Source organism: Aythya marila, assembly GCF_965140915.1.
Source record: "Aythya marila genome assembly, chromosome: 4".
Taxonomy (NCBI): domain Eukaryota; kingdom Metazoa; phylum Chordata; class Aves; order Anseriformes; family Anatidae; genus Aythya; species Aythya marila.
The window spans coordinates 52,845,984-52,870,650 of record NC_139045.1 but is presented as its reverse complement, the minus strand read 5'-3'; the positions used below and the strand labels follow the sequence as shown (position 1 = coordinate 52,870,650).

The 24,667-nt window shown below is 41.4% G+C and overlaps 1 protein-coding gene across 3 annotated transcripts in view; it reads right to left on the bottom strand.

Annotated features, from left to right (window-relative positions):
* PDS5A (PDS5 cohesin associated factor A) overlaps window positions 1–23,995 on the bottom strand; it is a 78,775-nt gene extending 54,780 nt beyond the window's left edge. For 2 of the 3 annotated variants that reach the window (XM_082759363.1, XM_082759361.1), the window contains exons 1-2: window positions 23,750–23,995; window positions 22,795–22,965 (exon numbers count right to left, since the gene is read on the bottom strand). In XM_082759363.1, the coding sequence (XP_082615489.1) occupies window positions 22,795–22,965; window positions 23,750–23,776 (198 nt within the window). In that variant the 5' untranslated portion in view covers window positions 23,777–23,995. Of the gene's footprint in view, window positions 1–22,794; window positions 22,966–23,211; window positions 23,359–23,749 lie in introns of those variants that run through there. The other variant, XM_082759362.1, reaches the window with a different exon arrangement.
* Window positions 23,996–24,667: the final 672 nt, after the last annotated feature.

Genomic DNA, 24,667 nt, shown 5'->3' with positions numbered 1-24,667 from the left:
TACTCCTGAAATGCTAAAAATACTAAATGATGACTTCAAACACACCACTTAAATCTGATTATCCCCACTGATGAGAACACAATTCAAACCCAGAAAGGTACAGAAGATGGCTACTAAGGAGTTTTAAAAGCCTCTTCTTATATGGGGACACTGCAAGACTATGATTTGTTTTAATTTACGAAAACAGCCCAAAAAAATCAGTCTTCATATGCTTTAAAGACATGAGTGCTATGCTATTTTATGCTAAGGGAAAAGACATTTACTTCTCTTTTAAATGGGTGAGTAAATATGGATACAATTTGCCCAAAAGCATCTCCAGGCTGAGAAAGGGGACTGCTTTTTGATCACAAAGCATCCAAGCTGAAGCACCTTTGTTATGTTTTTACCACATGACAAAGAATTCCTTCTGAGAGCCCACATTCATCAGAGGCATAGCTTGACAGAAGCAGATATATAAATTAATCAAGGAGCATATGTGAACTGTAAAAAATTTCAATGTACAGGAGCTGATTTTTTTTTTTTTTTTTAAGGTAGTAACGAGAAGAGTAGTACTCCCTTCCTGGTACTGTTTGCAAGCCTTGAAGAATAAATTTATCTCCAATCTATACTCTCTGACACGACACTTTCTCTGAATAAGTCAGGGGAAAAGAAATTACACAAAATATTACCAAAGCACATTGTAAGCTCTTTGGGGCAAAGACTATTTGCTCCCTTCTCTATATGCTGCTCCCTCAGCTAAGCCAAAGACAAGGGTTTCTAGACATGACCACAGATATATAAGCGATGTAAGCTCATGCAGGAGCAGCAGTGGCAGCCTGCCCAGCACTGCCCCTGTGACTGGGCAAACAGCGTGACCGCCTCTCCTTCCCCTGCGAAGGGGGAAGGCCTTTCTGCGGAGGTTTGGCCAACTGCCTGATCACTAGCAAAGTAGCCTTAAACTTGCCATTTCCCACCATCTTCACATTGGTAGAGCAGTACAGTCCATAGTATTTTACTTACATCAAGAAAATCTAATGAGAATATTTCCTAGAAGCCCGGAAACTAATGTGACCTAAGAAAAAGCAAAGCAAACTGACTACTTACAGTAAAGCAAAACACTATGCAGTTCATTAATTATGTGAAGCAATTCTTTTGATACTTACTTTTTTTTAAAGTAAACACATAATGAATATAAATAAATAAAAATAAATTTTTAAAAAATGAACATCAGACACATATGATGTTGTAATCCAAACAGGACAAATTTTGCTACAAATGTGGAGGGCAAGAGATATTAAAATTATCTACATGTTATATTTCCGTAACTAAAAACAGACTTTAAGCTCTGCTGTAAATCTAGGTGATTCCTCAAGTCACACGAATGCTGAAGGTGGGCAGGGTGTTTCTGTGTAGGCAAATAAAATGAGAAAAATCAGATGCCTTGGTCCGCAGTGTCTTTCACAGCACAACTTAGATCGTGGTATTTCAATAGTGGTGGAATGTTTTGCCCTGCAAGATCAACCACTTAACTTTGATCTCTTGATTACAGTAACGTGTACGGACCACTGCAAGAAAAGGTTGTAAAAGAAGTATTCATTCCAAGATTATAACAGCACAAAAGGAAGTAAAATTGTGTCCTTCCTGCCCAGTGGAAGATAATCCTAGATAAGCCCAAGGGAAAAATCAGACTCCCAATGTGCAAAGAAAATATTCCATACCCTTCCTTATCAAAGTTAGACACAATACAGCATCTTAGTCAGAACTATTTCAGATACTATCATCAACATTTTGCTGCAGTAAGAACTGGAAGATCCAATACCATTTATACGGCATTGTCCCTTCCTCACATCCTCCACTGCTATATGTAATGATGATTTTTTTCTTCTCCAAGCCAAATGCTACTTTACAGCCAAGCCTATTTCTTTTGTCTTTAAGCAGAAACCACTATCCTTCACGTAAGAACATCCTGTAAATTCATTTAGAGCGACTGTCCTAACAATGAGATCTTTTTCATCTCTCCTCTGCTTTAAAATAAAGACCGTCTTAAACTTAAAATAAACAACTCCATCCTAACAGACCTCGCTTTTGTTTGTTCTAAAGATATCACAATTGGTCATTTAGGAAAAAGCAGTTTATAATCAGCATTAATGGCCAGGAATTTAAGAGAACTTCACTTGTAAGTGACTGACCCGAGGTAAAAATAAGCTTGGAGCTGGTCTTACTTCACCAGCCAGTGACTGACTCTGCTGATCTGACCTCTGTCAGGAGCACCCAGCACAGCTTTTACTGCCACGCTATCTTCTCTGCAGCTCTGTACATAGTGATAGGGTACGAAATACCGCAGGAAGACGAAGCACAGACAGAATTTCAGGCCCATTTGCCAAGCAGGAATCGCAGCAGTACACAGTCGAAACCCCTCTCCCAGTATTTATGGTTTTGGTTTCACATGCCACGGAGATCCAGTTCGGCTGCTCGCTGCCTCCACCTGCTCACCCCATCCTGCTGCTGGCCATGCAGTGCCACCCCGTATTTTACGCTGGCCCCAACACGTGTTGGATAATTCCATGAGGCAATGTAATTTATTGATCTGGCAGAAGACCTCGGGAAAAATCCTCGATAGTTTTGTGACAGGCATGGTTAGATCTTGGAAGGATCTGCTACGTCCCAGGGCTGGCAGAAGGGTAGGTCCTAGGTCTTCACCTGATAGTGACACAGACTCCTAGCCTCAACAAGGACAAGTACATGAAGCCTGAAATGGCAGCTCTATAGAAATCCTACTAATCCCCCCCAGAAGTTGTCTTTACCTCTATTCATTAGAAACCAACATAAGCATACGATGTGATCATTGATGATTTTTTTTTTTTTTTTGTCTCAGAAACATTCTGTAAATTTCGAAACTTGCATCTGACGCATCAATCCATTTATTAGTTTTAAATTTAATCATCTGTTTCCTGGTTTTGTACCATGACCCAAGACTGCAGAACCTCCCCATCACATCTCTACACCTTCACTTTTATTTTGTTTTCCTGGTCCTTATTATTCTCATCGCTTCCTCCTAAGGGTCACTACAACTGCAGTGTCACACACAGCATATTCACTGTTTTTAAACTAGCACAGATGCCCAATTTATATAAAGAAGGCCTACTATCCATGTTGTTTACAATTCTGCTCCTTACACAACGCCTATTCGCCTTTCTGGACAAAAGATGTTCAGTGAAAGATTTCACTGAGCAGCCTACACTGATGCATCAGTCTTCCCCAACTCCTTTAAAACAAGGAGTTTCCCCAACAGTCCTTTGAAACATCATAAATTCACCAAACAGTTCATTTTTTTTCTTGCTATTCCTTACCTCACTTTTATTAAGTCTAAAATGTTCATTGAATTAATCTCGTTCACTTAAATTGACTGAAACCCTTACAGAAACATGAGTTTTGTGACCAACCAAACCACCTCATCCCATTACGCTTCCTATTCCCCAAAGAGCTAAAGGAAGGTATCAAGCATGCAGAGTGAACTACGTAACCTTAGTTCACTGTACGGTTGGTCATTAACAAAAAATATTTCCTTAAATGATTTCTTGTTTATAATCAGCTTTTGAAGCATGACCATACTTGGCTATTCAACCCAAGACCTTTTAAAGTAATTCATTTTAAGAAACGTTGAGAAATACTGCTAGTTTGTCCTTACCACATTAAAATTCTGTAAGTATTTAATCCTAGTTTTAAAACTCTTTTGTCCAATTTGCTATGGCAGAAGCAGATCAAATCACAACTTTTAAATGTATGCGTATTTCTTCTCAGCTAATGGGAAGCAAGGGACAATGGATGTATTTATCAGCACGCTATCCTTCACACTCACACTGCTCACCACCTCCGAGACATCTGTGATTGGAGTGTGGTGCCACAGCACCCGTTTTATTTATTTACTTTGTCAAGCAATTCAGTCCTCAGCAGTATCTAGTCTTTATTAGCGGAAAGATTGGGAATACGATTCTTTCCAGCTTTCCCTGCCAAAGCCTAACAATTGTTTAAGTGCTCTAAAGAAGGTTAAGATTTTCATAAATTAAAACACTGAAAGTCTTCTAAGATGTCAGAAACTTTGCTTCCACATAACAAAAGAGTATTTGCAGAGGGACTAAAAAGAGACTATTCTTTAAACATTCTAATGATAATTCAAGACATCATCAGTTAGAAGCATTTCATTAAATAGTCCTTTTCCCCTAGGTACACTAGCAAGTGTTATATATGGCTGGGGCAAAACCAAAACGTTCTTAAAAGCATATTCCCCACGGTGAAGGAGTTTCTATTTCCATATGAAGTTTCCCAAGTACTTTGATAATAGCCTCCAGATGTGAAAGAGCGGATTCTTTATAACCAACTCACTGCTGTGTGATAATTCATTTCCTCTTCCAGAGGACAGAAGGTAGTGTTGGACAAGAAAAACAAAAGCATTTTAATTTCTACTGTGAATCGACTGCAAGGATTCCTTTTGAAGTGGATGTTTAGGCTCAATTCTCACAACAAAATCAACTTTTAGACTTTGACACCAAAACAAAACTAGAGGGCTACACTTTCCGTACTGGTGATGTTTTAAGGAATGTATCCATGGCTATTTCTACACCACAGTGCAGGTACATTCCATGGTGCATCATGCAGTCTTCCCAACTTAGGCATCCAGAAAGAGGATGCATAAAGCACGTCATGCTCTTTGCTGCTTGTGTTCCGACACAACAAATAAATGAGGCCAAAAAAAAAAAAAAAAAAGATTTTCTAAGAATATACAGTTCTTTTATTTCCACAATCTTGTAAATTATGGTGAATTGAAAATTTACTGTATCTACTGAAGCAGAAAATTATGCAAAATATTTGTACCTTGATCTTCTGCTCAGATTACACAGTCTGCAACAGCAGAAGAAGAAAGAAATTAGAAGTTCTTTCATGGAACTTGTTCAGTGATTGGCAATTACACATCTTACTGTCATATTCAGCAGCACACAAAGGTGTGAAGGTGAGCAAGAAAACATTCTTCAGCTGTGACATTCATTTTCTGGTTTCTTTAGGAGGCAGATTGCACTGAGCCTGAACGAACATTAGGAGCCAAATGATGCAGTGCCCTAGCGTGAACCTATACCCGGTGATAAAACTGTACTGAAGAATTTTGTCTGTGTGCCTGTTATCTGCTGGAGCCTCAATAAGGGACTCTCATTTTAACGGAGGTTATCTAGAATGCAGATGGTGAGTTTCCATTTCCATGAGAAATGGCTGGACAAAAATAAAATCTCTAAACTGTTAAAAGTTGGTATTTCACAATCAAAACTTATACTACAAATCAGAAACAGCACCAGACCCAAGCCCATGGCACTTAAAAGCAGAATCTGCTAACCAGAACTCGCCGCCTAAAGGGGCGTTCATGCCCATTGCGTCGCTGCAAACGTCAGCCAGCGGGAACAGTGGCTCTTGCACGAATCAAACCAGAGACGCTTCTGCAAAGAATTTCTATTCAGATAAATTATTCCCCAGTGAAGTACTATTTTACCAGAAAACTTTGCTACCCCATGAGCATCATAATCTATATTATTAGGAAAGAAAATAATATTTAGGCAGCCAACAAGCTCAAAGTGGAGTACTTTATTACTCTAAAATAGGCTGAAGGCAAAAATGAAGAAGTTCGCTTACAATGTGGTGGGATCATTGTATTTTTTTGGTAGCCCCATTAAAAAGATAAAGTTTCTGGAAATTCTGAAAGCACTGGAAAAAACAACGTTGCACGAATGGAGAACTGAAACATCTGCAGTGGTTTCCTCGCTGTACGTCTTATTTAAGTTTTATGAGGAATGAGGAAAAAAAGTGTGTGTAATTACTGCATGGAAACTGTTGTATTGGTAGAATTTATTAAAACCATCTAAATTATTTTACTCTGAATAATGACAAATATCCCTAGTCATAAAGGCTGATTTATGATATATATATTGAAAGAATAAAAGATGTTTAAAAGTTTTCCTAACATTTTTTAAACCCCCCACTCGTCACCTCCCCTAGAAAAGCACCACCTTTGCTGATAAAATGATACGAAAGTCCATCACACAGTACTCAGAAACAGGACGATGCTAAACACAGGATTCCTTTTCTAAGAAACAAGCCTGGAAAATGAATATGACATACCTACGTGTTTTATTACTATGCAGGTAGCAAGATGTAATAAGAAAAGCCTACAATAAATTCAAATTTATAGAATACTGCCATCATAATTGCCAACATTGGAAGTGTGGAAATATTTCAAATGGAATATAATATTTTGGAGGACTTTACATGACAACATTTAAAATGTTCTTTCTAATGGTTTTTCTCTTCATTTTATGATGCACTATTTTATACAAGAACCTAGATTTTTCCATTAGGAGTATGGGAATGGGGTGCGTTTGTATGTCTAAGGAGAAAATAAAAGGAAAGATTAGGAGACAGAGGGCAAGAGACAGAAAAGACAGAAAAAAGGGAGCCTTACCCATTCATGTCTCTGTCTCAAATTTATTTTTATGTATTGGATCTTGATGTCAATACCCAATCACCAGGCACAAGACTAAATTTTCACTTAGTTCAAATTGCTAAACATATTAAATTTATTTCCAGCTGAATAGCAATCTTGAGATGACTGAAAAAAACCCTCCCCAATTCAAAGCAATTATTCGTTTCCCCAAACTGAGACTTCTTTTTGCCAAGAAAATAAATTAAAAAAGAAAAAAGAAAAAGAAAAATCAACTTTCACAGAGCTCTACTATTCCTTCCTGCATTAGCAATGCTATCTAAGAGGATAGTATGTTACCTTCCAATGTGGTTGTGTTTTTGTTTATTTTCCACAGTTATTGCAATTTCAGGCTAACAATGCCTTGTCTGGGAACTCTTATCTAATGTTTTGAGAACTTTAAGTAACTCCTGATTCTTTCCATGAGAGTTCTGCAACTGTTTTGCTTATCTGTACCGTCAATTTTTTTTTTGCCTTGTGGCTAACTAGAATATGCCAGTAATTGCTGTACCTGTCCCTCAACATTCCTCATACGCAATCGCAGTTTAATAGCTGCTGATTTTACCGAGATAAGCAGCAGGCAATACACCAGAAACAAAATATTACTGCAAGGATTCCCTTTGGTAGGAGGCTTTCAAAACATGTCTTGACTGTTTCAAGTTACAGTTCAGGAGTCCTCTCGTACTAAAATTTTCTGTGAAATATGTGCAGAACACTGATGTCCCAAAAATCAGCGACCACTGCAGTTTTCTTTCTTTCCTAACACCAAACAGATGAAGGTATCATAGTCTGACCGTTCCCATTACAGCACTTTCCCATTTTAACCTCTACATTCACTTCTGTTTCATTTTGAAGCTCTCCACCTAATGTTACCATTTCATTACCCAAGCAAAGATATATTCTGGTATATACCATACAAGAAAGTACCGGAGTCAGACCAACTTCTCATGTTACAAAGGCTGAAAGGCCATTGCATACAATTTGTGACATTTTCCTGCATGAAAAAAAATACACTAGAAAAGTTTGGTTGCGTAATTAACCATGCTGAATTTAGATTAAAATAACGTTTATCTAAGCTATGCTGCTGAAATCAGCAATCTGCAAGTACTGAACACCATTTAAGCAGCTAGCAGCAGTGTTCTCATAAAGGATGACTGAAATAGGGATTGTCAAAAATTCTGAGAGGTGCATGACACTTAAAAAAGCACTGGAGAAAGAAGAGTTTTGTGTTTTCAAAATGCTTACGTTTCACGTATACCCAGAAAGCCTTTCATCTTACCCAACATTTGAGAAAGGTTAACCCTAAAAGTATGAAACAACGCAAGATTTGACCTGTTTCCTGAGGTTATAGCACTGTTGATATTTTGCCTTTTGTTTCTTTAAAACTACTTTAACATCTACTTTGAACAACGTTAGAAAACATATATATGCATACATATGTTTTAAAATTAATTTTCGAGTTTTTAAGAGGTCCACAGTACAAGTTTGCCACTGTTATGTGTTAAAGACACTGTTATGTCTTAAAACAGTGCTCAGATTGCAGCAGTGAGTGCTTCACTTGTGCCTCCGCTTGAAATAATGGACAGATGAAGATCAGACTCCTGACACAATACTAACACGTACTCCGGGCATGAACATAAGTTTGGTACCCATGGGCAGAGGATTTGGTCATTTCACACACGTCTGCATCTGTGACAAAGAGACAGTGACTAAGAGAAATCTGAGAAGCTTGCAGAGAAGGCAGCAAGTCTCAGCCTAAAGCATAATTACCCAGAAAACATAAGAAAGCGCACGCTTCATCAAGTGTACTGGCTTAAAGTGGCCTGAAGCTACACGCGAAATTAATGCCTCATTGTTTAAAAATGATCTTTGGTTTGTTTCCCCGACTCAAAAATTGAACAGAGAACCAACTTCATTTGCTCAGCTGCAAAACCTCAGAATAGCAGCTCCCATGCATGTGCTGGATATACAAAAAGCAGTTAAAACATAAAAAACGTTATAAAAAACACTGACTGGGAAACTGAGAAGATGAGGGGAAAAGTTATCCACAAAAAGATACAACAGTTCTCTCTCACATACAAACTCTACAGGAAAACAATAACTAATTGACTCGTGGTGGTTAAAATAAATCATTTGATCTTTCCTAAGCATACCCAAGACATTTTTAAAGCCCAGAATTTAACTTTTCATAACTAAGACCATTCTGTCATGTATAGTAATTGCCTGCAGGGCCTGAATCCCATGTATACTTCTTAGCCTTGCATACAGAGCACTTAAAGTGCCATTGCTTTAGCTACTCTTCAAAAGCCAAGCCACAATGAAACTGAGCACTTTCATTCGTATTCTATAGGTATGTTTTGTCACTGCTGCAGATTTCTTTTTTAATCACGCTCATGATCACAGCACGCAGGTCAGCAGCATCCTGCAATGGTTTAAGCAGGTACTGTGGGATGCACCTTGCTGCTTGTTTCCCCACCTTCCCACCCTACAAAGAAAATCGCAGCCATGTCTTGTTTTATTCTGCTTCTTTGTGCTTAACTCCAAGTCAGAACATTCTGCAGAGCAGCTGCGTAGCATGACAGGAAGGAATTAGAAGTGCACCTTGGCCTACAGATCGCAGAGTTTTGCAACAGTCTCTAATAGCTACAGGAGTTAATTTAAAAGTCTAAAAATGCTGATGGCTGAGATTTATGATCAGGGAACAAAAGCTATCAACTATAATCTTCAGTGCCTAAAACTCGGGCATTGAGCAGAAATCCTTTAGCACCTTCAGGAAAAAGGCTGAGACGCAATGTTCGATGATTAATTTTATGGGAGACAAGAAGTTGCGGCCCAAGTAAGTCACATTGAGGAAAACGTTTCATTATTTCTATTAGCTATTCCCCAAATACAGCTACATTCGTGATGAGATTAATCACAGAACTCAAGGCCAGATGTTGAGAGCAGGCCTAATAACCAAACCGAGGAGAGGGCTCAAACTCCCTGCCAAGTAGACGGGCCAGGAGGTGTTACTCCCCTACAGGACTCTTGGCACTTTCCTCACTAGTGCTAAGAGCAGCCCTGTATTAAGGACAGAAAAGAAACACGTAGTACAGGGAAACATCCAGCAAAGGACACGAAAAGATGCAGAAAGCTACACCCTACTGCCCACCTGAACCCGCTGCCTTGCTCAGCTTTAACTTTTTGTCTTTTGCCAGAGCTGTGACTGCTCACCTGCAGGGTTATATCCGTAGTGGTTAAGTCGGGTGGCAGCACACAGCCCAGGTTGTGGGCCATCTGTACACGGCTGACACCAAGCCCGCAGCATCTGCTCTGAATTTGCTTAGGATCTGCTTTTACTTGTCAAAAGAAAGACTTCAGACAAGAGTTGGTTCTTGTGAGTCACGTATTGAGATTTGAAATATTCTCTTTCAGCTCAAGTGTTGTGGATTTCTGTCTAGTTATCACTCATCCTGCGTAAGAGAGCAGTACCTCCTGGTCGGCCATCCCAGAGAAGCCCAGGGAAATCAGAACAACTTTCCCCTTCATTTTCACTAAGACCGTTTTGCAGGCTTTCTGGTTCCAATTAAGACTGTGCGAAGTCAGTTTTCAGTATTAAAACTGGTACTGAATCGCATCTAGTTTCCCTCTGCAACAGGATTAACATCCAGAACCAACATATCCAAGTCGCTGTGTGTTGGCCACGCCACTGAACATTTGATCCCTTGGTCACGAATGGTATCAGTGACTCATAGCTTCTTCATATACCATCAGACATGGAATTTAGTTACAGATTTTGAACCGAGACTCATTTGAGGTCTCCAGAATTTCCTTATAAACAAAACAGACAGAACCCCGGGAATCCCAACTACTAACTGGTGAATATACGCAAGGCAGATCCACGCGCTCATTCCTTGTGCAGCTTTCTGAATTGAAGATTACAAAGAAAGATTTGCTTTAATAATAATATGAAATGAAACAACTAAAAAGAACAAGCCACAAACCCACTCAATAACATGAGTGGAAATCAAATTATTTTAAAGTGAGGATTTGTATAATCAAAATTATCCGTACCACTTTATCCTGCAGTTCCTGGCAACATTTTCATGCTGCTATTTTCATAAAAGTTTCCATATACAAATTACGAATGGAAAAACAGGTAAAATTGAGTTCTAACTTTGGCTAAAGTTTGGCAGCTACAGAACTTCAATGCATACAATGCTACAGGAGTGCAAGCTCTTTGCAAACAATGTCACTTCAAAGAATAAAAAAAATATATGCTTGAACACTTTTCAGTAGCAGACTGATTTTTACCCAATCAAGCATACCTTAATAAATTAGCTCGCATACTTTTCAGACCCTGAAGAGCATAAGAAATACAAGTTAAATGCCTAACATGTTAAAAAGTGTTTTCACTTTCTATGAATACTGGGGGAAGAGCCGTACAGTACAGTGCAACAGTAAACTCGTGGTCTATCTGCGCTATGAGCCCAGCAGAGTGTTACTAATGCTGGCTTTGGGTTGACACAGAAAAGATTTACTACTTGTACTCTAACAGCTCATACTTGGGGGGAAAAGAAACAAGCTATTTACGGTGCTTATCTTCAGGGTAGTACCTTTTTTTTTTTTTTCCAAAGTATGATTATTTACAAGTAAGATTCATTTCTCTGTATGATGTGTAAGTTAGTGCAAGTCTTTGTTTAAAGAACAATCAATTCCAGCAGGCATTAGGAGGGGGAAAAAAAGAATGAGAGCTGGCATGAAGACAAATCTGTTTGCAAGCACGGGCCTGTACCGCCTACTCTAGATCAAGTCACAGCTCAGGACTCAGTAGTTGGGACTGCAGAACAGGAAAAGACCAGTCTCAACATCAAAGACCACAACTTCTGATCATAATAGTAGTACAGAACTGGGAGCCACTCGGGCTTAGGATGGCTTGAAAAACACTGAAGCCTCAAATATTTCTTTTGTTCGTATAAATGAGAAAGACTATAACGGGAAATAAATAAATAAATAAATAAACAAGCACCCCTAGAGAAAGGAGAAGTGTAAGGGTCCCTCACTAGACATGACCCCACCGATTCCAAATTCCAATATAAAATCTATTTATTTTAAAAGCAATTGTGTGTTAGCATGAATGATATGATCTATTACAGCAGCCAAAAAAAATCATCGTGGATTCCAAAACATTCACTTTAGTTGAATATTACTGGCACCAGCGGGATTCACACATTTGTATATAAGCACAGCAGCGATTTAAATTGTTTCTAAGCAAATGACATTCTTCTCCTTATCATGGTTTCTTTTCCAGACAGGGAAGGGTAGCGCATCACTCACTGCACTTATATGTGCAGCTCTCTGAAATGAGAGACTTCAATTTTGCCTCAACAAATTGACAATACCTCATTTCGTCTCAACAAATTGGCAGGGGAGGGGGTTGCTGTACAATTTCTTAGGGGGCAATTTCACAGCAGCGCGAGTCAACCTGAATCTGTCAGTGCTATCCCTCCACTCCGCCAGCACTCGGGTGATGGATGAGTGGCACTACTGAAACACCGCTTTTTTGGCCAGGTTACTTTTCAGATAGATCTGCTTCCTGAACCGGCTCACTACGTGGCTGTAAACGTGCTACTGTCAGTACGAGGCAAAGGTCGCCCCGCAGGGGAGGGCGGAACTGCTTCAGTCCAATCCTAGGGTGCAGTTTAATGTATCTTTAAGTTGATCTAATAAGGTCTAACGCAACGAACAGGGTTCCAAATTAAGCTGTCACTGGAAGTAACAGTTCTACCAGCCCACGACTGTCACGCAGATTCTGCCAGCACAAGGAGGGGGCACCACAAGTCGTGTTGATCCAGATAAAAACTACCCTGGAAAGAAAAAAAAAAGTACTGTTTTGGATAGGCTCAGTTCCAGGACCCAGTATCCTGCAGGCCACAGACACACGTGGGCTGGCAGGTCGGAAAAGGATGGCCCACGAGCCAGTAGGACTGCTCCTCTGGCTCAAAGCGCTGCCTTGGTGTTGTGCTTCCACACATTCCAGCAGGGTGAGGCACCTTGATTAAGGGTAATCCTCCGGCTACTGGTGGAACAACTCCATGCTTTACAACTTGATCATTTCCCTGCCCCCTCCTCCAGTCACTACATACCTCTATTTTGCACTTTCTCCTCTTTCTCGTCACAAGCTTGATTTGTTTCTACAAATTTGGGAGAGCAGCTGACTCAAGGGTAAATGACTTGGAATTGGTATTCCCTCAACAGCAGTGGCAGCAGCTGCAAGGGTGAAAGACTGCTTCCTTCAGTAGCACTGTCACCTTAGAGCACTCAAAATAGTCAGGTACAGCACCGTCAGGATGACAAGTCTCCACATACAACTTTGGCACTATGTAAAGAGGACTTGCATTTTTTATTTTTAGATAAACTGACTTGCTTTTGGCTATGTTAAAATACCCGCTATGCAGGTCACCTTAGATTACCAAACTGACTCACAGCTCTCTGCAGAGCTAACCTGTCATTATTTACCCACCTGCCTTTCCACCTGCCTGCTGAAATTATTTTTGCCCCCAACTGGTTTTGTTGTTGGTTTTGTTTTTTGGTTTTTGTTTTTTTTTTTGAGATGATTAACAAAGATGTTGAAAAACGACAGGAAAATAATAAATACTTGAGAAATTCTACCAATTAGTATTATTTTAGTGGAGGTGATCAGCCGAATATAAAATCAATTTTATGTGGATATGGCATGACGCAGCCTTTTAACAATAATGCTGATAGGCATTAAATCACTTAGCATGCAGGAACTTTCATATCCATCTCAGCCCACACATGGGCCCAAGTAGGAATGACTCAGAAGAATTCAGTGTGCATTAGGGTGCAGTTCCACTGCACAATTTCTCAGGAGGAGAACCAGTGTAAGAGTCTTCGAAGAAGTCTCTCAAATCAGCTTTGCTGCTAGAGGAACTGTAGTGGAGTCCTGGAGAACATGAATACAGCTTCATCTGTGTAACAACTCCAAAGCAGACCAGAAGGCTCCAGGGAAGAACCAAAACTCTGATCAATAGGTAAAGATGTCAGAATGAAAGAAAATTCAAGGGCAGCCATTCTTTGTAATCTGGCTGAAGGTGTTTTAATCTTTATAGGGAAACAACGGCTGGGAGTGAAAGAGTAACTTTGGAAAATGTTACATGCTGCCCCCACCTCCCCCAGGTTTAGAAACAGACTTTAAATTGGTTTTCACTCCCAGTTCAGAGAGATTTAAAAAAAACCCTAAATATTAATATTTCAACTGACTTGTTTCAGATGTAGCAGAATGCATACCACGTGTATAAATTCTACAAAGACATAGTTTTAGTATTTGGTGAAACCTCCTATTTCCTAAAGCAAAATTCTAATGACTTACCAGCAGTCTGGACTACCCGTTGCAACTGGAACAAAACTGAAAGCTTATTTCCAGATTTCCCAGTTTCCCTTAGGCTACAGAGTTATGCCTACTTTCATATTCTATACATGCTTTCTAAGAAAAAATGTCACTAACAGCTCACAAATGCAACTCCTAGACCCTCATTTACTGACTTCACACAGGCAAAAATAGTTCTTCTCTTCTTGCCACTAGAATTTTCCTGTCGATAGCAGAAGTGGGAGCTTTGGAGAAGAGCTGTATTCAAAGTTTTCCAGAAATAGTGACACATATCATCTACATTTACAAAAGATGACTGAATAAGGTATTTAAATAAATGTATTTTTAGCAAAAATCTTTAAAATTTTCTTGCTTTTTCTTTTGCTTTGGTTTTTAAGCAATTGAATGTTAACTCTGCAGCAATTCATTGCTGAGAAAGAACCACCTGTCAAAGAAAATAAATAAATAAATAAACGAACTGTACCTACCTCTTCCACCTCTTCCCAGAATGCTGAATTCTGTTTCTGTCATCAGAAGTATGAAAAGTCTACTTTATCTCATTCTTATTACTGGAATAGTTTAAGAAGTAAAATTTCCTTTCACTTCAACTACAATACATTGCGACACTGTGTGAGAACAAAGGGCATAATTTCTAAATGATTCCTCTTTGGCTCTTCATGTAAACAAAGATGTTTTTAAAAAGTTACATCCTTTCTAATGAACTAGGACAAAAGCCCACAGTTATTTAGAGTTAAAGGACTGAGTATTGGGTTTCATTCTTTTAAATCACAAGAAGAGAACAATTTTCATACTCCTCAAAATCTAACTTTAAATAAATTCCCTACTAAATTATAACTATGGTTTCTTTAAGCTTCAATAATGAATTTATTATGGAGAAGTATTACTGCATTTTGGATAATTAAGTACATGCCTCTGTTTTCAAGCAGGAACAGAAGACAACGGTTAGAACAAAAATATAAAACAGGACTTACCCTGTTTTGACCACTATCTACCTGAAGGCAAAATAAAACTTTTAAGGGGAAAAAACCAACAGCATTTTCCTTCCATTAAAAAGGCAACACAAGGGGTTGTGTTTTTGTTTTGTTTGTTTTTTAAGCAATTTATTCCAAACTTCTGGAATAATCAGATAATCACAATGCTCAAACTATAGTTCTTCTTTATATTAAACACTTCCCAAAATCAACTATTTACTTTCATCTTTTTCAACTTGTGAGAGACTAATTCTCAGGCACTTAAAACTAGTAAGATTTTCACAGTAAGTAAAAGTTTCAAGTTGGCTCATTTCAATGGTCTTCAAAAGACTCCAGAAATATTTGATTACTGCAGATTCCTTTTAAAGTGTTGTCCTTAAATGTTTCTCCTTCTATGTATCAATTAAAAAAAGGGAATTTTTAAATAGAAAAGGCACACAAACTTTTTAATGCTTATGAATGTATTTTGCCAGTACAACATTTCTTTACTGCTTCATCAGTTTGATAAGTTTTGACAAATTTCCTGGAGATAGCTGTTAATTTCTACGACAAGATAATAAAAATCAGCTCCATCAGGTATGTACATACATCTGTCTCACATTAATAAAATATTTAGGATATCCCATGCAATCTAGGTAGCACAAAATTTTCAACCTTCATTTCTGTGCAGGAGCACACGTTGCACCCCTTCCATCCTTCTTTACCCTTAACAGCACTTCCTCATGCTTAAGACATCTTTGCAATAGCCAAATTCTGATGTCAGCACAGCAGTGGGAATACAGTTCATTAGTTTACTGCAGCTGCAGAGTCAGCAAACGCACACTGCTCCGAGTGACACCAATAATAAGCATGTGGTTTAGATTTCTAGGTAACAATGGTGATTAAGAAGATATTACAGTCTGGAAGAGCTTCATATGTGAAGAATGTTTAACGTGCATTGGGATCTAGACAGAAGTTTGGTTTCTTTAAGAACTAAAATGTCTCTAATATATCCTGTGTATATCCTGTGAACTAATGATCTGGGTTGGCTTTTTTTTTCCCTTTTTGGTAGCAGAAGACTCACATAGGCATTAAGCAGACAAAATAATAGGAATTGATTCAAGCAAACAAGGAATACAAGTAACCTCAGTTGATATTCTATTTCGTTGCCTATCAATCATCTCCATACTGCTGTCTGCAAACCAAGGGATAATCTCACACCAGTGCTATGAAGTGAAAGAAAAATTAACACTCCATTTATGAGACTTTGAGCACAGCTAAAAGTCAGCTTAAAAAAAAAAAAGTCTACTGCTGTTTTGCAAACTTATGCATACAACCCCCTCATAGGAATGCAGGGATATGTCAAGGATTTTATAACCAAACTTTGTTTAAAATATTTGAATACACCAGGAGTCTCCCACATTATACCATAAAAATACATACTGCCAGGCACACCCACCTAAAGTAAGTGATTTACATGATTAAAGCATGCTTCTTGTACAAACCACAGCCTAAGTTCAGCTCTGCTCTGCCGCAGTCTTCCAGGACGAGCCTGAGAAATAGCTAACCTTCAACAGTTTTTATGTTCAATTTCAGTTAATGATCTGTTTTTTTCATGGGGGGTGGTAAGGAACCAGAAATTTGTCATTTACTATCTGTCATTTCGTATGCTTTTAATACAATTCAGCTCTTTTCCAAGGTAAACAAACCCACGCTTATCAAACCTCTGTTCGAGCTCCTCAATCCTAACGTTAATATGGTATTTGCCAACTGATTACGTGCATTAAAAAAAAAAAAGCCCCAAAGTTAGAAGCCATTGCTTCTTACAGTCCACAGAAAGGACTTACTCTGTAGTTAATCAAGGTTGTTTACAAGAGGAGCTTATTGCCCAGCAGCCACTTTTCTTATTTATTGAAGCTGGAAGACCATAACTGAAGGAAAACAAGGCAGGAAAGCAGCATTTTGTGCCACGTGTCAAAACATTTGAGCCTGAAGACTATTGTATGCTATCCCATCACCCCTTACGAAGTTTCTGTATGATGCCTGTTAAACAACCTATAAAACTTTTCCTAGGAAAAAAAAACCTACTATTTTCTGGGTTCCTAAGCAGAAACGAGGAGGCCTGCTTTAAAGAAGTGCAAAGCGTTCAGTAATTGTAACTGAAATCCAAGGAACCTGTGTTCTGAACGGGATGTGCCACATCAGGCATACGAAGCCAGCTTGACTCCCTCCCCAGCAGCTCTTCCCTTCCCCACCTTTTAAGCCAGGGTTCCCATCCTGCCTTCACCTCACCAAAAAGCACGAAGCACAATAAAACTGGAGAATTCTTCAAGGTTTTGAGCGGAACAAACAAGGACACGAGGACTTCTGACCCAGTCTCTCCATTTCAGTGGTCTGTCATCACAAGTGAGCACGTCTCATTCGGCAAACTTTGTTTTTTTCCCCTCTCAAACTGGGGCTGCTTCTTTCGTAATGTATTTAGCTTTTTGTTGCCACGACACCGTTAGAAGAATATCGCGAACGTGAAGTTACCATTAATTACCAAAGTACTTGTAACAAAAGAAAATTACCAGATTAAAAAAACAAAAAACAAAAGGTCTCATCATCAACCAGCTTAAAATAAAAAGTAACATCTGGGTGAACCTCCACGGTCTATTTCTCCAAGGATTGATAAAATTGGGGCATTTACAAAGCAAACAGCTAACACTCCATTAGCAAAAAAAAAAAATCAGAACAAGATTTCTTCTTCTCTGACTAGTGGCCTGTCCTAGTTAATGAAAAACTTGATTGTTACAAGAGTCAAACTAATTAAAAAGATTAAACTACAAGCAAATTCAAATTAGAAATTTGGCTTTAGGCTTCTGTGGCCAGCAATAGCTCAAGAACACTGCAAACTGCAGTCTGCAGTTAAATACAATTAATGGAAGTTTAAGAAGTGTTAGAATAATTATCTGTGGATCGTTTCTGTAACCTGGCAATACGACCTCCACAAAACTACTTATCTTTCTTAAATTTAAGCACACATGTACATGCAAGTCAGAGGTCTCAGCCATGAAAATACCCATCATCTCTTATCAGCAGTTTATTAATACATTAATAAATATAATCCAATGTACAAGATGGATACTTTTCCCCTCTCAAACACAATGTTAAATAGAATTTCTTCTCTAATTTATATTTTTTAAAGTTTCCATCAAAATAACTACATAAGCATAGCCAGAGCAGATCAAAGGTCCTTTAGGCTTGTGTAGTGAAGTTAGAAGAACGGCCATATGCAGAAATATCAGGCGAGTACACAGCACCGTGGTATTTTCCCCTCTCACACACCTCCACAGCCTACTCCAGAACACGTAAATAGCAAAACAGCAACCTTTCTCAATTTGAAAATTCTGTAACAGATGCCTAAAAATTATCTGTGCATAAGAAATTATAAGCATTAACTGTTTCCAGTGATAATCTCCCAAAGATACGAACACACCAGGCTCAGCCACAAGAGGCCAGCTCCTAACAACCAGAGGAACACCCGGAAAGACAATGGGCAGGATGGAGAGCGCTCCTTCCACCCTGGCTCAAACCCAATAGCTTTAAAATGTCATGGGATGAGATAAGGAAGACTTCAAGGCGAGCTAGGAGTGCTGACTGCTCCAGCGGATCGCAAGCTAGGCCTTGGGGTGGGGCAGCAGGGGGAGATTTGGAGGGGTGGAATAAAAAGAAGCATTCGCTGAAAATACCTTGGCAGAACGTCACCATGGGAAAAGCAACAAGACCATGGGACTGGCTGCAACACCGCAGGAAGAGCACCCCCCCCAAAAAAATAAAAACAACTGCACTAAACAGAATGCTATCCGCAGCTGTGACAAAGAAATGCATCACCCTTGATCATTTCTGACCAACAGAACTCTGAATTTCACAAAAACTTTTTTAATACTGCCTTAAAGCTTTGTTAGAAATCTCTACCCTGAAACAAATCTATGAATCGACTCGTTTGGAAGGTTTCAGAAACTTTTGTTTGCGCTTCTGTATCTTTAGTGTCTGACTAAATGTGATTTTTACATATTTTATGAGTTAGCATTGCTTATACTGATATGTATATGTAAAACCAAGCACTCCACTGTAAATACTTTCCTTTTTTCCTACAGATCTGTCACACACTTTATCAAACTGCATCGTTATTGATACAAATCTATACTGGAACTCATCGTCACACATTATTTCTTGTACTGAAAAAAAGTAACATGCAAGATAAAAATGGGGACTTCTGTATAGTTTCTGCATAAGTATCTCAAAATACAGCCTTTGCAAACTTACACATTCAAAACTGACTCTGGAGTTTCTTCAACACTCTAAGGAAGGACTGCCACAAAAAAAGAAGTTGCCTTCTCCCCAGTGCCAGCACAGCCATTTGTGAGCTCTTGCAAAAAAAAAAAAAAAAAAAAAACAGGCAAGAAAATGATTCAGGCTAAAATTAACACAGATTTTTTTGTCCTAGGTTTTAACCCAAATCTGTTCACCCATCAGTTTTACCATGCAGCAAAACAAAATGCTTGCAAAGGGAGTAGAGAACGGAGGCAGGAGACACGCAGCAGAGAGCTGCATCTTTCAGTGGCAGCTCTTGCTTCGCCTACAAAGGCTCCGAGAAAGTCAGTCTCTGAGAAACTCTACATTTTGGATTGAGAGAGCTATTTTAAGTCTACATGACAATCAAGTATACTACCTTAATCTTGCTCACAATGATGACGTGGATATATATGAACTACATCAAAATATTATCTTGTAACCAAAAAAAGTACATCTGAAATTTGGTATTTTACTGGCAACAATATGCAAGTCTGAAGTTTGACAAGGCAGTAAAATAAATCCAATTTTGAAAATTTTCAATCATTACAATTTTTGAGTTGTAAAGAAGCTTTGCAGGACAGCGGACAGTGAGTTTCTAAAACTTCCTTCAACTATCTTAAAGGAAGAAATATAATACCGAGAGCACAATTGTTCTGAGCTTGTATTTAATTGCTGGTCTGATTTTAGACCTGAAGAATGACTATGGGGACTGAATGTTTGTTGTTTTCCATTTGTATTGCTCGGTTAAGTAAAAAAATACTGTTTCTCACCACAAACCTTACTAAATCGACAAACATTTTATTTACAGCACTGAAACCAATTGCTATCTAATGAACTGATGCATTGTAAAGCTGAACATTAGCCTAAAAAACCCTCATTTTACACCAGAAGTATGCAGCAGTAAGTTTTGACACGGCTACTTGCCAGCTGCCTACTTGGCTTAAACTTAATTGGATCCATGAAATGGACACTTGTCCACAGCCATCACACGATACAGTTAAAATCACTTCTTTAATACCTGAAATAATACATCGCATACTGCCTCACTCCAGGAAGGCACTGACCCATCAGTGTAACCTAACACACCAAAAAAAAAAAACACTTAGACACCATTAAGTACCTGAAGTCCTGGTGTTTCATTCAACACACATATGCAATTCAGAGGCTTTTCCTTTCTGCATCACTCAGAAGGTACGTGCTGATTTCCAAATTCTCAATACTTCCATTTTTGGGACAGCGCTAATGTTATCATACAGATGTATCAAAACACCGTAAATGAATCTGGCCTACATTTTTATTACCCACAACCCCAAGCAGAAGGAGGGAAAGGATAGAAAAACATTCTTTTAAAAAGTCCTTGGCACAAAAGCTGCTGCTCAGGCACTCTGGGACAGGTGCCCAGAATGTCTCAAGTTCCAATAATAAGAAAACCCTTCATTACGAGAAGAGGTCTGGACACAAAAATACAGATGTGATATCAGGAAAGTTGCTAATACAGACACAAATTTGTAACCAATTAGGTTGACCATGAATTTGTTAAGTTAGAGAACAAAAATTTGCATGAACTGACCCAAAGACTGGTCGTCAAAACACCAAGTTACATATGCATCTTCTAAAAAAGGACACACAGAGCATCTTTAGGTCATATATGGCCAAGGAAAAGGAGAAAAAAATAGTTGCAGGGATCAAAACATGCCTGAATTTGTACATCGTGCTAAAGCTGGCTTTTATCATTGTCATATTTAAAGCTCTGGAGAGCTATCTTTATATTGAACAAAACTTTTTCAAGCATTTCCATCTCAAGTACTACATCATAATAATATTCCATGTGCCAGTGTGACTTTTTTCTATAAATGAAGCTGATGTAAAGAAGCATGGATTTCTCACTCAAGGATTATACATGTCTATGCAAAAATGAAGAGCAACAGCATTTGTTGGTTTAGTTCTGAAACACAGCACTAGTACTTTCAATCCTCTTGATGATTCAGTAAAGTGAACATCTGATAAAAAAAAAAAAAATCCTCAAGCTAAGATTAAGCAGCACTAATATAAGAAAAATCTTTCTCTGTTGCTTCAGTAACAGTGGGGCCACTTGCAAAGTACTTGCTCCCATTTAAGGTTAGTCTACAGTTCTGAGGTCATCTGAATTCCTTACCAGCACTTAATTAAAAAATGACAGGAAATAAAAATCTTTTCTTAACCTGTATGTTACATCCAACACACAAACGTATGAATTCTGTGAAACGCATACGTATGACTTTGAGATGCTATTGTTTCTGTTATCTCGGATGGCATGGCCCACCATTACAAGTTCTCCAACTGGGACAAAATAAAAGAGTCATTTAGTCTCAAAACTGCGCTCCTCCCCCTTCCACACAAACTTTGATTCAAGGTCTCTGTCCAAACAAAGCTCTAGGTCCTTCTCCTGTAACTGGCAATATTCCACTGCAGCTCTGAAAATACCAGGTTAGACTCCTGCGTTCAACAGACAATTTTCAAAACTACAATTGGACAGCACGGCTCATTTTCCAAGTAACAACTGGCATACACCTCACTGCTTTGAGACAGCATCAGACAAAGCTTATCGTCTCTCCACATTTATAGTTAAGGCATATTTCAGGGTACTCAGTGACTAGCCAAGACCACAATTTCTATTTTTCAATCTTTGTGGGGTTACAGTTGTGATGGGAAACACATCATCATATGAGAGAATATTTCTGATCTCAGAAAAATCATTACTACATCTCCACCCTGGGCACAGGACCAAATCCCAGGTTACGACAACTTTCTGGTCCAAAGACCATGGCGTTAGCAAATGAGCTGTGCCAATATTAGAGAATAAAGTTAAGTGTTGATCAATCTTCAGCACAGAGTTAAGAAATAATACAATTGTATCATAATATTTCATGTTTCTAATGGAAAATCAGATCAAAAAAATTAAAAACAGAGGTAAGCCTCACAGTCCCCCAGGATGATGTCAAACAAGCAGAAAAAATGCTTTTATAACAATCCCTTTTGTTTATGAAAATTTAGCAACTTTGCCAAGCACCAGTTATACTGAATAGGAAAGACACACACAAGTTGAATCAAATTGCAGAATCTGAGGCATTTTTACACATGAAACAATTTCAAAAACTCTACCTACAAACTCCAGAAATTCACGTTTGCTGTCTGTAAACAGTGCTAGCTTTTTGGTCCATAACACCCTACACTGGATCGAGTTGTCTCCCCCACCCCACTGCATCTTGCTCTGCCGGAACCCACAGATACCTTCTAGCTTGACAGCGAGTATTTTTGGTAATATATCCTGAAATTGTTACTTAGGATTTTGCTTCAGACCTGTCTCCAGCACCACGGATGTATTTCATGCACAAATTAGCCGCATCGACTCCAGCTTTGAGTGAACACAGGGATACAGTCACAAATTACAAAAAAAAAAATAAAAGGACTTCTCCTCTTTAAGGAAAAGCAAGGGAGCAGCACTGCTGTGAGGGTCTGCAGGCAAGGAGCGGACATTTCAGCCACCACAAGAACCCCCTGGCAGCCCTCCTCTCCCGTGAGGAAACGTTTCCTTCGAGAAGAGAGCGTGGCGGGGCAGAGGGGTCGGGCTGGCTCACCTTTAACCGTTTCACCACCTCATCGTTGGTGATCTTGTCCGTGATCTCCTTCACCCCGGGCGGGTAGTAGATGATTTTACCGTCGGCGGCAGGTTTCGGCTGGGTAGCAGGGAAGTCCATCCTGGCGCCGCCGCTCAGAAACTTTCCCTCCGCGCAGTCCTCTACCGGCCTCTATCGGTCAGAAAACAAAAGTTCAGCGGAATGGGCACGACTTTCTAACCCTCTTTTTCCCATTTCTAACCCTCAATTCGCACAAGGCCCCGCTCCCCGCCGCGCCGGCCGAGCCCCCCGCCGCCTCCCCCCGCCGGGCCGGGCAGCGCCGGGGCCGGGCCGCCGCCTCCCCCCGCCGCCCCGGCCCCTCGGCTCCCCCCCGCCGCCTCCTTTCATCGCGGGGCTGCTCCAGCCCGACGCTCTCACTTCGGAGCCGAGGCTTTTACAATGAAATTTCGGCCCCCATCCGAGGATGCCCCGGCCCCGGGGCCCCGCCGCGAGCCCCGGAGGGAGGGGAGCGGGGGGGAACCGGCCCCGGCCCCGTCAGGGGGGGCTCCGGAGCCGGCCCCCCGCCGCCGGGAGCCGAGGCCTAAGCGCTTAGGCCTCAAAACTATCAGGAGGCAGAGAAACCAACGGCGGAGGGGGAGGGAGGCGGGGAGGGAGGCAGGGAGGCGGCGGCGATCGCAAACAAAACCCCCCCGGCGGCCCCCCCCGAGCCCCAGGGCCCCCCCCGGGCAGGGGGCCAGGCCGCTGCCCACTTTCCGTTTGTTCCCGCAACTTCACGGCCGCCCCCCCCGGCCCCCCGGCCCCTCCTCGCCGCCCCGCCGCCGCCCCTCACCCCAGCGGGGCCCACAAAGAGCCCCCCCCGGGCCCGGCCCCGCGCACCCCCGGCCCCCCTCGGAGGAGGAGGAGGAGGGGGAGGAGGGGGAGGAAGGAGGGGAGCGGGACGCGGAGCCGCCTTTACCTCATGCAGCTCCGGAAGGTGCAGCATTGAGCAGGCTCCGCGCCGGCTGCTCCTCTCCTCTCCTCTCCTCTCCTCGCCCCGCCGCCGCCGCCGCCCCCCCGCCGCCGGCCGCTGCCCTGCGCTCCTCGCCGCCTCCCTCCCTGCTCCGCGGTGCGGCGGCTCCTGCTCGGGGAACGGGGGAGGGGGAGCTGCTCGCTGCTGCTGCTGCTGGCGGCGGAGGAGGCAGGGGGAGACGGGGAGGCTCCGGCGGAGCGTGCGCCGCGGGGCCACAGTGCCGCTCTCCGACCGGCCGGGGAAGGGCAGCCGGGAGGAGGCTCCGCGCCGCCCCCTCCCCCGGCCTCCCCTCCCTCCTCCCGCCGCCCAGAAGGGATCCCCCCCTTCCCCGAGCCCGGCCCGGCACGGCTCCGGCCGCTGGGCAGCGGGGGGGAACCGGCCGGAGAGCGGCGTCCCCCCGCAGAGCCTCCCGCAGGGCGGCGGCGGGGCAGTACCGGGCAGTACCGGGCACGGCCGCCGCAGCGCTGCCTCACGCTTGGCGCCAAAAGCCCCGGAGCGGCCCCTCTGGGCTCCCCCTGGCCCCTCGGGGCTGGCTGCGGCCCCTCAGGGCTCCCCGCAGTCTCTCAGGGCTGTCCCTGGCTCTTCAGGGCTCCCTGAAGTCCTCAGGGCTGCCCCCAGCTCCTCAGAGTTAATCTCAGTACCCCAAGGCTACTCCCAACCCCTCAGGGTTAATCTCAGTACCCCAAGGCTGCTCCCAACCCCTCAGGGTTAATCTCAGTACCTCAAGGCTGCCCCCAGCCCCTCAGGGCTCCCTGCAGTCTCTCAGCACTCCCCGCAGTCTCTCAGGGCTGCCCCTGGCTCCTCAGGGCTCCCTGAAGTCCTCACGGCTTCCCCCAGACCATCAGGGTTAACCCCGGCCCCTAA